This window comes from Oreochromis niloticus, linkage group LG6 (genome assembly GCF_001858045.2).
Source record: "Oreochromis niloticus isolate F11D_XX linkage group LG6, O_niloticus_UMD_NMBU, whole genome shotgun sequence".
NCBI lineage: Eukaryota > Metazoa > Chordata > Actinopteri > Cichliformes > Cichlidae > Oreochromis > Oreochromis niloticus.
Genome location: NC_031971.2, coordinates 17,271,749 through 17,285,956, shown reverse-complemented (window position 1 = coordinate 17,285,956; position 14,208 = coordinate 17,271,749). Strand labels below are relative to the sequence as shown.

At 39.4% G+C, this 14,208-nt stretch overlaps 1 protein-coding gene across 2 annotated transcripts in view; it reads right to left on the bottom strand.

The window, feature by feature from the left end:
- Positions 1-168: 168 nt before the first annotated feature.
- The window catches only part of abcg2d (ATP binding cassette subfamily G member 2 (JR blood group)), a 37,437-nt gene continuing 23,397 nt past the window's right edge, over positions 169-14,208 (bottom strand). For both annotated transcript variants that reach the window (XM_005456952.4, XM_013275739.3), the window contains exons 5-16: positions 7,518-7,670; positions 7,251-7,408; positions 6,972-7,123; positions 6,700-6,801; positions 5,840-6,090; positions 4,813-4,895; positions 2,834-2,923; positions 2,620-2,741; positions 2,365-2,519; positions 1,310-1,399; positions 412-524; positions 169-320 (exon numbers count right to left, since the gene is read on the bottom strand). In XM_005456952.4, the coding sequence (XP_005457009.1) occupies positions 173-320; positions 412-524; positions 1,310-1,399; positions 2,365-2,519; positions 2,620-2,741; positions 2,834-2,923; positions 4,813-4,895; positions 5,840-6,090; positions 6,700-6,801; positions 6,972-7,123; positions 7,251-7,408; positions 7,518-7,670 (1,617 nt within the window). In that variant the 3' untranslated portion in view covers positions 169-172. The remainder of the gene's footprint in view (positions 321-411; positions 525-1,309; positions 1,400-2,364; positions 2,520-2,619; positions 2,742-2,833; positions 2,924-4,812; positions 4,896-5,839; positions 6,091-6,699; positions 6,802-6,971; positions 7,124-7,250; positions 7,409-7,517; positions 7,671-14,208) is intronic.

Genomic DNA, 14,208 nt, shown 5'->3' with positions numbered 1-14,208 from the left:
TCAGTATTTGCACTTGTAATCTAACTTTCTTTTGGCTTCATTATATGCTAAAGATATGAGGGCAGTGTAAAATAAAACTAAACCCCCAAAATGTAAATGTAGCTTTAACTGTGCTATTTCTGGAGAGCATCTATGAGTGCTGGTACATTAAAGTGAAAAAACAAATAACACATTAAGTAAATTTCTTTATGAAGCGAAGCTTCAGATAGGCAATGATGAGAAATATGATCATCATAACAGTCAAAGCTACATGATTCTCCCACAGACCCCAGGAGGTGTAGTCTATGCCCAGGTACTCCAGATACTGCTCTCCTGTGCATCTGAAATGAGGCATGTTCAAACTGGTCAGACATCAGAGCCACAACACAACATGTTGTTAACCAGTAAGACGGAACTGGATCTATTACTCACGTCTGGCCACCTGTGTTCACAGTGCAGTTGGCTGTCATAGCTGACATGTTGCTGTTTCGGATTACAACCTCTTCGCAGAACCTCAGACCCACAAATTCATTGATCTTCAAGGCCTGAACAAAGACAGCAGGTGAGGCAGAGCAGTAAATCCTAAGCAGAACAATTTAAATACAATATGGTGCGTTTGGCAGATCATTTGTTCCATTTTAAAACAATAAATGTAATGTAGCTATTCTCTTTTGGGTCTCACCTCCCTTTTCACGTATAAGTTGCCATATAAAGTAACTTCCTGTTTTATTTTTAAAGGCTCTTGTCTCTTGCGTGCTGTCTTTAGCTGTGCTTGTGATCTTGTTTTCCCTGATTAGTTTCAGCTGCGCACCCCGATGTTTCCCATTTACCTAGTGTGTATTAATAGCCTTTGTCTCCCCTCAGATCTTTGTTTGGTCATACTGTTTGTACACAGTTGGTTTCCTTAGTGTGTTGGCCTTAATCCTCTCCTTTGAGTTTGGCTCCATCTTCAAACATGACAGTAACTGTACATGGGTTTTTTTTAAGTGCATTAACAGTAGGCTATCCACTTGGTCGTGTATGTTTGGTATGACGTGCGACACCCAACAGTTAAAATCAGAGAAGTCTGTTTAGTCTATGCATTCAGCCACCTAACATCAAGTTTAGAGTGTAGTTCCCACCCCAGTTCAATAAAAACACACTTACAGACACAACAATTAAAACTAAAACTAACTAAAAACATCAGGAATATACGGTATGTGAAGGAGGTTGTCCATGATATGTATTTATTTCGTTGAGGTGATAACCTCTGTCTGAATTTTGAATTGTTTCTGTTACTTTCTCTATATATCTGCATGTTCTGCCGTCAAAACCTTTAATGATGACTTACTGCAAGACCATAACGAGGAATACTAAAGTACTTCAGCCAAGCCAACCAGTCTTTGGTGCTGGGTAGATTCACCAGGAGTCCTGAAAAAATCTAGAAGACACAAAGTTAGTTTATATGTCTTTTTCTGGAGGGTAGAGCTGACATAACACGACTTACAAACACATCTAAATGTTTCAAAGTCCAAATGCAGGATGTTATTAGTCTCACGGGAGCTTTTACTATCAGACAGTAAAACATGTAGATAGTAAACCTGATTTTTTTTTAATCAAAAGCATAATTTCTCAAGATGCATGTTGGTTGGATACAACACCTTTTAAATGAATAACTGTCTATTGTTCATTATAATATATGGATAATATAATAAATCTGTGTTGCTTATAGAGACTTAGTCAGATATAGATTCATAGTCAATGTTTTCTGGGAAAGTTTGCTATTGATTAAGAAATTAATCAACAATCATTTATAATGCACTTACTGGCCACTTCATTAGGCATTGCTGTTCTTATACTTAATTTGTCAACCCCGTAGTAGTAACTTGGTGCATTTAAGCATGTACACAAGGTCAAGAAGACCTGCTGAAGTTCAAACTGAGCATCAGAATGGGGAAGAAAGGTGATTGAAGTGAAATTTTGCCCACACAGCCATCTCAAAAATGAGAAAATATCCAGTGAGTGGCAGGTCTGGGTGAAAATGCTTTGTTGATGCCAAAAGTAAAAGGAGAATGGTCAGACTGCTCTGAGCAGGCAACAGTAACCAACTTGTGACAGTCAAAGTGTGCAGAAGAGCATCTCTGAATGCACAACACATCAAACCTTGACCACACCCCAGCATACCCGAGTATTGTTGCTGACCATCTCCATCCCTTTATAACCACATCTGATGGCTGCTTAAAGTGACCAGTGAGTTTATGTCATCAGTGAGTCTTCTATTTAAAAGGTTTCATTTTTTTTTTAAAAACACCTCAAACTACCTAAAACAAAAAACGGAGATGTCATCTGTACTCCTTCTCCCTTCCAACTTATTTATGTGGGTCATGGGGTTGCTATATCTCTCACCATCATGAAGACAAAGGTGATGGTCATGAGGATGTTGGCAAGAGCCACGACACTCTGGTCAGCCGAGATGGCCATGGTCATGGCTGTGGCTGTGTAGGCCACCAGAGTCACCGTCAGCATGAACACAAAAAAGGCTTCTGCTGTGGATTTGAGCCCTGGTTGGACACACAGTTTTGTGTGTTTTTACACACTGATGTCATGTTTTTTTAAGTTTAAATGCAAAAGTTAAAATAGTTAAATAGATAAAAGTCTTACCAATCAAAAAATAGACAACACAGCTGAAGATAACAGAGGTGACGGTGCGAAGAGCGATATCAGACAGGATCTTAGAAAGGAAGTAGACAGACACTCTGTAGTAGCCACTGATGTACTCATGCCTGTCACAAGAGAAACACATAAAGCAACAGTTCAGTCTAGAGTCACACACACGCACACACACAGGTATACGTCATCCCGATGGAAAACTTACACGAAGAGTTTCCTCTCAGTGATGAAGAGCTCGGCTGCGGAGACAGTACTGAAACACTGGTTGGTAGTGATGAAGAAGAGGGCGCCCATCCTGGAGCAATCAGAAAAGCAAAAGTCTGATCAGTGGGGGTCATGTGATTGTTGGGTTTTTCTCTGTACGTATTATTGTAGGGTGTACCTTGGAATATAAAGCGCCTTGAGGCGACTGTTTTTGTAATTTGATGCTGTATAAAGTTGGAATTGGAACCTCTCAGACAGCACAACACTTAAAATCAGACATGTTCAGTGCAGAATAAAGACTAAAGATCTTACATACTGTAACATGACCTTTGAAAACTTGAAAATGTTTGCAGTAGCCTGTCACTGATGTCCTGAGCACAGACTCCCAATCTGAGCAATATGAGCTCATACACACATAAACTAAAGTACAATTTCACACGACTCCTCACAAATTTCTCTTGCATTTGTTTTCTGGTTTTCTTCCCCTCATTGCTGATTTTCCTACGCTAACTGTTGATGCTGATTGTTGTTGCCCCAATATTAGCCCCTACACCAAGCGAAGCGGAAGGAGGGGTGAATAACTTGAGACATTTAAGCCACGTACGGGCTGTCTGCCATTCTGCATGTGCACTGACCTTGAATATAATCACATTAGGTCCTTGTACACTACTGAAAGGAAAAAGGGAGACCACTGAGGTCTCTGATGGGCTTCGCTGGACTTGCGAGTACCAGGTTGTGCCCAATAAAAAACGGTAAGAGGATTAACCGAGCGAGAATTACCTTTCACACTTTTTCACCAGAAGCGGTCACTGACCTGAACATTTATGGGGAAACATGTTGCCTTTAGCGTGTAAAACATATTGTGGAAAACATCATCTATAAAATATGTGGAGTCCAAACAATTAATAAATTGCTTATTAGTGATTTTCCTCACAAATGCTGCTGGATTCGTTCAGTTCGCTGACGTGAGGCACACACAAGAAATCTGGAAAAATGGAAGCAAAGATGGTGACCAGACTATTTTATTTTAAATTAGATATTAATTAAGGATAAGCGGAAGCGAATGGATGGATGGATTAGATATTAATGCTTTAGGAGTAATTATTTATAAATGCTAGTGCGTGTGGCACAGCAGTGCAGTGGTTAGCACTGATGCCTCAGATTTTTGAAGACACAGTGAAGTACTATGCTAAAGAAAGACACTCTACAAACTGGCAACCCAAATGCTATTCTACAGGCTTAAGCGATCAACGAAGCATTACTAAACCAAGCCATGAATATAGCTTACACATTTTATGACTGAAGCGTCAAATCTTAGGTTGACATTTTTCGTGTTAGCTGACTGGTTTGTAGTCTTAAATGAACCTTTTACAAGTGTATTAAACCCATATCTGAACCACATCGCTGCGTCTCACGCCCCGACTATGGAGGCGAAGGACTTTCTCGAGCATTTTTTAAGCTGCACCGTTCGCTCACACATGCCAACAATTCCTCTAAATCAGATGGTTTACTGCGATAACTGCAAGACCAGATGGGGAAGTAACAGTCACACTGCAGTAACAGGGCGAGGGCTGTGTTAACATGACAGTTAATAAATTTTATAAGAGTATGTTGAAGCATTTATTGGCCTGCAGACAACGAGAGTGAAAAGGAATTTTGCTGTGTGAGCTTTACATTATTGCATGCATTTCATGTAGTGCCATATATATTAAACCACCTAAATTACACCCATGTAATAAGTATTATAATTTTGAGAAATTAGCTGATTAGCTGCTGTGGCATTCAGACAATGGGAATCCTTTAAATAAACAAATAACACACAATATTAAAATGATCAAAGTACAAATTAGTTAGCCATGAAGATGTTTTGGGTTTTTTTTTTTTTGGAGATGACAGCAGGACAGTCACATTACATACTCAGAACATTTTGTAAAATATTATTACGTGACTCCAGCTCACTGTTGAGAGCAGTTCTCTCACCTGTTCTGAATACCACTCTGATCATCTTTGACCCCAAAGAAAATGGCTCCCACGATGAGAGCGAGGAAAACGTTGACTCCCAGCTGCGCAAGAGATTTAGACAACATGATGACTTCTGTGCCTACAACATACACATTCATTATGTTGTTATATAAAAAACTTAAAACCTCCTGAAGTTTAATCCAAACTTACCAGTTGGTGTTTATGAAAAACCAAATTTAACTTTTGGGGGTAAAAAGCAAAATAAAACATGGGTACGAAGGACTGAAATGAGCAGAAAATGCTAAGGTTATGTCCTCCTGAACTGATCCTGGGGTGAGATGACTGGGGTGAAAAAAAAAAAGGTGAAAGCAAGACATGTTTTAAGCTGAAACTATTTACAGGTTATGACAGGAGTAAGCGGTTCCCAGGGTGAAGGGATAAGCCAGTAAGGTTGAGCCTTTTTCACCTCATTCCCCTCAGTCCCTCATGTGGAAGCTGGGCAGCGGCGGGATAGGTCATGATGCCATCATGTGATGACTCCCACAACGGGGCCAAGGGGCTTTGGCTAGATATGATATCAGTTCAGATTCAGGCCCAAAGAGGCAGGAGTGGGGTCACAACAGTCACCAAAGCTGATTACAGCACCCATGCCACCAAGGACCCCTCTCGAAGGATTATTTTGACTTATTTAGGACCAATTAGCTGTTAATAATTCTTAAAGTGAGGAGACTTCTGACAGCATCTTGCCGCCATGGGGCGACTAATGAGGTCATAAAGCTGACCCCTCTAACACACTGTCTACATATCCTGCTCACGATGATGGGACCAATACAATGTATGCTTTTATTTTTAAACATACTTACGTTTAAACCTGTCACTAATGAACTAATTAACTATTCAAAGTTACCAATTTAGCTACAAAAAAGTTGGTAAAAGTCTTTACCAGCTAATGAGCTTTATGTTCAGCTGACAGACACGAGAGTGGCACTGACCGACGTCTGAAAGTCGAGCACATGCCCTAAAAGACGATGGTGTACGTGCTTACCTGGGCCACAGATGTTTGGGGGTTCAACATGAGGTTCTGAAATGTTCTGTGAAGGACCCATCGTAGCTGGTGAAAGAACGAGCTGTTATAGGTGATGGTGCGGGACTTTGGGAGGGATCCACAGCGCTTATCTTTAACAATGCGCTCCAGTTCGGCTCGTGTGTTGCTGGAGTAACCGCTGTTCCTGTACTCATCCACCAGGCGCTCCTCGATGCTCTGCCTGGAGCTACTGAGCTCCTCAAAGTCCAAATCTGTTCACAAATACAAAAAACCCCATTCAGTTCTATTTTACTTTTATACCACCAATTCACTCTGGCACTTTATATACAGATTTGACTCTGGAATAGAGTTAATGGTCGACTATGTACACCCCACGATTCAGCAGCTTGTAGAACCACCTTTAGCAGCCACAACTTGAGCTGTTTTCTATATGACTTTATCAAACTCTCACATGGATGTGGAGGAATCCCTGATTTTTTCTGCTTACGTTTTCACGTGAAATTTTTTCACTTGCAGAAAATGTTAACAAAAATTAAGGCGTTATGAGGTCCAGTAACAACCATCTGTCTTCCTGTTTCACTCTGTCAACTCTAATTTGTGTGTTGTTCTAATCACTCTAAATGTCTCATTTAAAACACTTTAAATAACTTGTTAATAATTAAACGTTCAGGTAAAAATACTGTATCTTCATCATCTTCTTTATTGTATCCTACCTTTTTGTGGATGTTACAAAATCAAAGAAAAATGCAAAGAAATGAGCACATTTGCACAGGATATGTTTGTTTGTTGTTATTCTATGAGACCAGGAGATGTGATACAAGCTTGACTGAATATTCATGGCTGGTTAATTATGCCGCTACCTTCAGAGCCATGCACTTTGGTCATTGCTGTGGCGGTGAAGTCTCCGTTAATCACATCCAAAAAGAAGTCAGCTGGGTTGTTGTGGGGCTCGCAGGCATAGCCTTGAACACAAATCACAATGATGCAGCTCAATATCAAAGCAAATCCTATACATACAGTGACCCTACAGCTTTTTTAGAAGCTCACATCCATCTACATTTATTTACTTCATAAATTAAAGAAAACTGTAAAGAAGTGTCTTGTGATGTTACTGTTTAGTCAGTGTAATCACCGATGTTGGCAAAGTAGTCCAAAGCGTTTGGCGCTGGTCCGTGGTACACCATTTTACCACCGACCAACAGTGTGAGAGTGTCAAACAGTCTGTAGATGGAGTAGCGAGGTTGGTGGATGGACATAATTATGGTTCTACCATGACTCGCCATTCTGAAAAGACACATAATACAGTAAAAAATCATTCACACTTTTCAAAATCCTTTAAAGCCCAGAAGCTCAAGATTTTACTTTATTCTAACGAAATCTGAGAAATTAGAGAGAGTCCAGGTTTTCTCACCTTTTCAGCAGGAGCAGGACAGAGTTGGCAGTGCTTGCGTCCAGGCCGGTGGTCGGTTCATCCAGAAATAGGACAGCAGGATCGATGATCAGCTCCATGCCGATGTTTGTCCTCTTTCTCTCTCCTCCTGAGATTCCTCGGGTCATCTGCGTGCCCACCTGAGGAACAAAAAAAACCAACAACAAAACACAACGTGGATCGCTGAAAATACGCTTCACCTACTTGTTAGAGGACAGGTGAGTGACAGGCTGTGATTATCTGCAGCACCTTGGAGTCAGCCACTTCGGTGAGACCCAGTTCTTTAATGAGGTGACTGACTCGAGCCTCCTTCTCGACCTGAGGCACGGAGACGTGCAGTCGCAGAGCCGCAGAAAAACGCAGATTCTCCCTCACGGTCAGGGTGCCCATGACCACATCTTCCTAGTAGGGAGACGAAAGCTTGATCAAAGGTCACAAACAGAGAAGCTATTTTGTAGTTATCATTTTCACAAATCCTTAATGGAAACAACTACAAACTAGAAAAATTTGCATTTCCTGCGAAAATGCTGTGTGGATGCCTTAACGCTGAAGCTGTCTGCTCAAAAACTGAAAAAGCTGAAAAGTTGCAAAAAGTTGTATGGTGGTGAAAAAAAACAAAAATTATCCTGAGCAGGATTCGAACCTGGCCCTCCTGGTCTCAAGGCAGCTACTCATCTCACTGAGCTAAACGCATTCTCTCAAAAAAGAGGAGGAGAGACTGACAATTCTGCTAAAATGAGCAGAAGCTGCTCATTTTTTGTGCTGAGAAGAGGCGAAAAGGCTGAACATTTTGCAGAAAAGAGATAAATCAGCAGAATTTCTGCGGAAAAGAGGTAGAACAAAAGAACAAAAGAGAAAACAGGTTTTGCCATGACCGGGATTTGAACCTGGCCCTTCTGGTCTCAAGGCAGCCACTCATCTCACTGAGCTAAACTCACTCTGACAAAGAAAAGGTGGAGAAGGACAATTCTGCTGAAATGAGCAGAAGCTGCTGAGAATTGTGCTGATAAGAGGAGAAGAGGCTGAAAATTTTGCTGAAAAGAGGTAAAGAAGCAGAAAGTTGCGCTGAAAAGGCATGAATCAGCAGAATTTTTTTCTCAAAAGTGTTTTTTCTGAAAACAGCTGAGATTTGTGCTAATAAGAGGTGAAAAGGCTGAAAATTTTGCAGAAGAGGTGAATAAGCAGAATTTGGCCTTAAAAGAGGTGAAAATTCTGCTGAAAAGAGTTCAATCAGCAGAATTTCTGCTGAAAAGAGTTCTGCATAACTCTTTTCAGAATTCTGCTGAAAAGAGGTTTTTGCTTAAAACAGCAGAAAACTGCTGGGATTTGTGCTGAAAAGTGGTGAAAAAACTGAAAATTTTGCTGAAAAGGGGTGAAAAAGCTAAAATTGAGTTAAAAAAGTTTAACTGTTAGGTGAAAGAAATGTTGCCATAAGCAGGATTTGAACCCCGGCCTCCCAGTCTGAGAACGGCTGCTCATCTCACTGAGCTAAACTCACTCTGACAAAGAAGAGGTGGAGAGACGGACAACTCTGCTGAAATGAGCAGAAGCTGCTGAGAATTGTGCTGATAAGAGGAGAAAAGGCTGAAAATTTTGCAGAAAAGAGGTGAATCAGCAGAATTTCTGCTGAAAAGAGGTAAAGAAGCAGAAAGTTGCACTGAAAAGACATGAATCAGCAGGATTTTTTGCTCAAAAGTGTTTTTTCTGAAAACTGCTGAGATTTGTGTTAATAAGAGGTGAAAAGGCTGAAAATTTTGCAGAAGAGGTGAATAAGCAGAATTTGGGCTGAAAAGGGGTGAAAATTCTGCTGAAAAGAGTTCAATTAGCAGAATTTCTGCTGAAAAGAGTTCAATCAGCAGAATTTCTGCTGAAAAGAGTTCTGCAGAACTCTTTTCAGAATTCTGCTGAAAAGAGGTTTTTGCTGAAAACAGCTGACAAAGCTGGGATTTGTGCTGAAAAGTGGTGAAAAAACTGAAAATTGTGCTGAAAAGGAGTGAAAAAGCTTAAATTTGTGTTGAAAAGAGTTAAAAAAGTTTAACTGTTAACTGAAAGAAATGTTGCCATAAGCGGGATTTGAACCCGGGCCTCCCAGTCTGAGAACGGCTGCTCATCTCACTGAGCTAAAACACAGGTCTTCCCGGCAAAGAAAATCAGTGAGGCCACTGATAATATGGCAGAAATGGGCAAAAAATATTGCAAAAAAAATTCAATATCTCAAAAAGTATAGCAGTTATGAGCACCAAAAGTCATAGCCGGCATTAGCAGAAAGAGCAGAATTTTTTAAAGTTTGAATGGCGAAAATCGGCTGAAAACTGAAGGAGTAGTTAAGTGCCAAAAAGTGTACGGAAGCAACTAGAACTAGAAAAATTTGCATTTCCTGCGAAAATGCTGTGTGGATGCCTTAACGCTGAAGCTGCCTGCTGAAAAAGCTGAAAAAGTTGAAAACTTGCAAAAAGTTATATGGCGGTGAAGAAACTGAAAATTCTGCTGAAAACAGGTGAAGAAGCAGAAAATGTTTGCTGAAAAGTGGTGAAAAACCAAAAACTTCTACTGAAAGGGGTAAAGACAGAAAAATTTTTGCTGAAAAAAAACATTGCCCTAAGCAGGATTCGAACCTGGCCCTCCAGGTCGTAAGGCAGCAACTCATCTCACTGAGCCAAAGTCATCCTGACAAAGAAGAGGTGGAGAGACTGACAATTCTGCTTAAATGAGCAGAAGCTGCTGAGATTTGTGCTGATAAGAGGAGAAAAGGCTGAAAATTTTGCAGAAAAGAGGTGAATCAGCAGAATTTCTGCTGAAAAGAGGCAAAGAAGCAGAAAGTTGCGCTGAATAGAGATGAATCAGCAGAATTTCTGCTCAAAAGAGTTTTTCCTGAAAACAGCTGAGACTTGTGCTAATAAGAGGTGAAAAGGCTGAAAATTTTGCAGAAGAGGTGAATAAGCAGAATTTGGGCTGAAAAGAGGTGAAAATTCTGCTGAAAAGAGTTCAATCAGCAGAATTTCTGCTGAAAAGAGTTCTGCAGAACTCGCTTCAGAATTCTGCTGAAAATATGTTTTTGCAGAAAATAGCTAAAAAAGCTGGGATTTGTGCTGAAAAGTGGTGAAAAAACTGAAAATTTTGCTGAAAAGGGGTGAAAAAGCTGAAATTGAGTTAAAAAAGTTTAACTGTTAGGTGAAAGAAATGTTGCCATAAGCAGGATGTGAACCCCGGCCTTTCAGTCTGAGAACGGCTGCTCATCTCACTGAACTAAACCCACTCTGATAAAGAAGAGGTGGAGAGACGGACAACTCTGCTGAAATGAGCAGAAGCTGCTGAGAATTGTGCTGATAAGAGGAGAAAAGGCTGAAAATTTTGCAGAAAAGAGGTGAATCAGCAGAATTTCTGCTGAAAAGAGGTAAAGAAGCAGAAAGTTGCACTGAAAAGACATGAATCAGCAGGATTTTTTGCTCAAAAGTGTTTTTTCTGAAAACTGCTGAGATTTGTGTTAATAAGAGGTGAAAAGGCTGAAAATTTTGCAGAAGAGGTGAATAAGCAGAATTTGGGCTGAAAAGGGGTGAAAATTCTGCTGAAAAGAGTTCAATTAGCAGAATTTCTGCTGAAAAGAGTTCAATCAGCAGAATTTCTGCTGAAAAGAGTTCTGCAGAACTCTTTTCAGAATTCTGCTGAAAAGAGGTTTTTGCTGAAAACAGCTGACAAAGCTGGGATTTGTGCTGAAAAGTGGTGAAAAAACTGAAAATTGTGCTGAAAAGGGGTGAAAAAGCTTAAATTTGTGTTGAAAAGAGTTAAAAAAGTTTAACTGTTAACTGAAAGAAATGTTGCCATAAGCGGGATTTGAACCCGGGCCTCCCAGTCTGAGAACGGCTGCTCATCTCACTGAGCTAAAACACAGGTCTTCCCGGCAAAGAAAATCAGTGAGGCCACTGATAATATGGCAGAAATGGGCAAAAAATATTGCAAAAAAAATTCAATATCTCAAAAAGTATAGCAGTTATGAGCACCAAAAGTCATAGCCGGCATTAGCAGAAAGAGCAGAATTTTTTAAAGTTTGAATGGCGAAAATCGGCTGAAAACTGAAGGAGTAGTTAAGTGCCAAAAAGTGTACGGAAGCAACTAGAATAATATAGTGGAACTAGAAAAATTTGCATTTCCTGCGAAAATGCTGTGTGGATGCCTTAACGCTGAAGCTGTCTGCTGAAAAGCTGAAAAAGATGAAACGTTTCAAAAAGTTGTATGGTGGTGAAAAAAAAATGTTACCCTGAGCAGGATTCCAACGTGGCCCACCGGGGCTCAAGGCAGCTACTCATCTCACTGAGCCAAAGTCATTCTCACAAAGAAGAGGTGGACAGACTGACAATTCTGCTGAAATTAGCAGAAGCTGCTGAGAATTGTGCTGATAAGGGGTGAAAAGGCTGAAAATTTTGCAGAAAAGAGGTGTATCAGCAGAATTTCTGCTGAAAAGAGGTAAAAAAGCAGAAAGTTGCACTGAAAAGAGATGAATCAGCAGAATTTCTGCTCAAAAGAGTTTTTTCTGAAAACAGCTTAGATTTGTTTTAATAAGAGGTGAAAAGGCTGAACATTTTGCAGAAGAGGTGAATAAGCAGAATTTGGGCTGAAAAGAAGTGAAAATTCTGAAAATTCTGCTGAAAAGAGTTCAGTCAGCAGTATTTCTGCTGAAAAGAGGCGAATGAGCAGAATTCTGCTGAAAAGAGGTTTTTGCTGAAAAGGGGTGAAAAAGCTGGTATTTGTGCTGAAAAGTGGTGAAAAAACTGGAAATTCTCGTGAAAAGGGGTGAAAAAGCTGAAATTTGTGTTGAAAAGAGTTAAAAAAGTTTAACTGTTAACTGAAAGAAATGTTGCCATAAGCGGGATTTGAACCCCGGCCTCCCAGTCTGAGAACGGCTGCTTATCTCACTGAGCTAAAACACAGCTCAAACCGGCAAGGAAAACTAGTGGCCCCACTGATAATGCGAACCAGTCTATTACCACTTCTTTCCAGTGTTCACGTTTACTAAGGCACTACCCAAAACGCACCACAAGAGGGCACTCCAACACAAGAGATGACCTATGTACACAGATGCACTTAGTAACAGTCAGCCTCCTACTTAGCCACTACGTAATACAGCGATATTACAGTGTACAAATTCACATAAATTTGCAGGAGGAACAAACAAAGCAGGAACAAGCCCAAAACAATCAAATAACTGGGCTGCCATAGGTATCGCTAACTAGCACATACGCTAAAGGTAACTAAAACCAATACACACAAGTAGCAGGGTAAACATCTTAAGCATGGAACATTAACTCACGCTTATGTGACACACACCATCCCCAACAAATACAGGATGGGCTATTTCCTCCCCTTCCCAGCAGCTCTCTCCTCAATCGTTAGCCCAGGAACGAAGGAAGACCATCTAGCTCAGAAGTCCCATGAATTCCCTCACTGCTCAGAGGCTGCTGGGTAATGTAGCTCACAATAACACAGGTTTTTCTACAAGCACAAATACTATAACATAGCAGAAATACTGTGATTTTGTTGAAATACTATGCTTTAGGACAAATACTATGATTTGGCAGTAATACTATGTTTTAGGACATATACTATGATTTGGCTCAAATATTATGATATAGCAGCAATACTATGTTTTGGTACAAATGCTGCGCTTAGGCACAAATATTATGATTTGGCAGACACTATGATTTAGCAGAGATAATATGATTTGGCAGAAATACTAAACTTTGGCACAAATACTATAATTAAGTGCAAGTACTTTAAGATAACAGAAATACTATGATTTAGCAGAAATACAATGTTTTTGCAGAAAAACTGTAATTTCACTCAAATACTTTGAAATAGCCGTAATACTATGATTTGGCAGAACATAACAGAAATTCTACGACTTAGTAGTAATACTATAACATAACAGAAATATTAATTGGGCACAAATACTATAATTTGGCACAAATACCATGTTTTGGCAAAATCCCATAATTTGGCACAAATACTATGATTTGGCAGACACTATGATTTAGCAGAAATACAATGTTTTTGCAAAAACACTGTAATTTCACTCAAATACTATGAAATAGCAGTAATACTATGATTTGGCAGAAATATTATGTTTCAGTACAAACACTATGACTTAGAAGTAATACAGTGACAAAAGGGATTCCTCAAAATACTATGAAATTGCAGTAATTCTATGATTTGGCAGAAAAACTGTACTTCGTACAAATACAATGCTTTGGTACAAATACTATATTTTGGTTTGAATACTATGATTTGCAACAAATACTATGATTTGGCACGAGTAGTATGATTTAGTACAAATACTACGAATTGGCAGAAATACTGTGATTTAGTAGTAATACTATAACATAACAGATATACTGTAATGTTGCAGACATAGTATGTTTTTGCACATATGCTACGATTTCGCTCAAATACTATGAAATTGCAGTAATACTATGATTTTGAAGGAATACTATGATTTGGTAGAAATACTATGCCTTAGTAGTAATACTATAACATAACAGATATAATGTGATTTCTGCAGACATAGTATGTTTTTGCACAAATACTACGATTTCGCTCAAATACTATGAAATTGCAGTAATACTATGATTTTCAAGGAATACTATGATTTGGTAGAAATACTATGCCTTAGTAGTAATACTATAACATAACAGATATACTGTGATTTTGCAGACATTCTATGTTTTTGCACAAATACTACGATTTTGCTCAAATACTATGAAATTGCAGTAATACTTTGATTTTGAAGGAATACTATGATTTGGTAGAAATGCTATGCCTTAGTAGTGATACTATAACATAACAAACATTTTAATTGGGCACAAATACCATGATTTGGCACAAATACCATGATTTGGCACAAATACAATGATATGGCAGAAATACTATGATTGGGTACAAATACTAT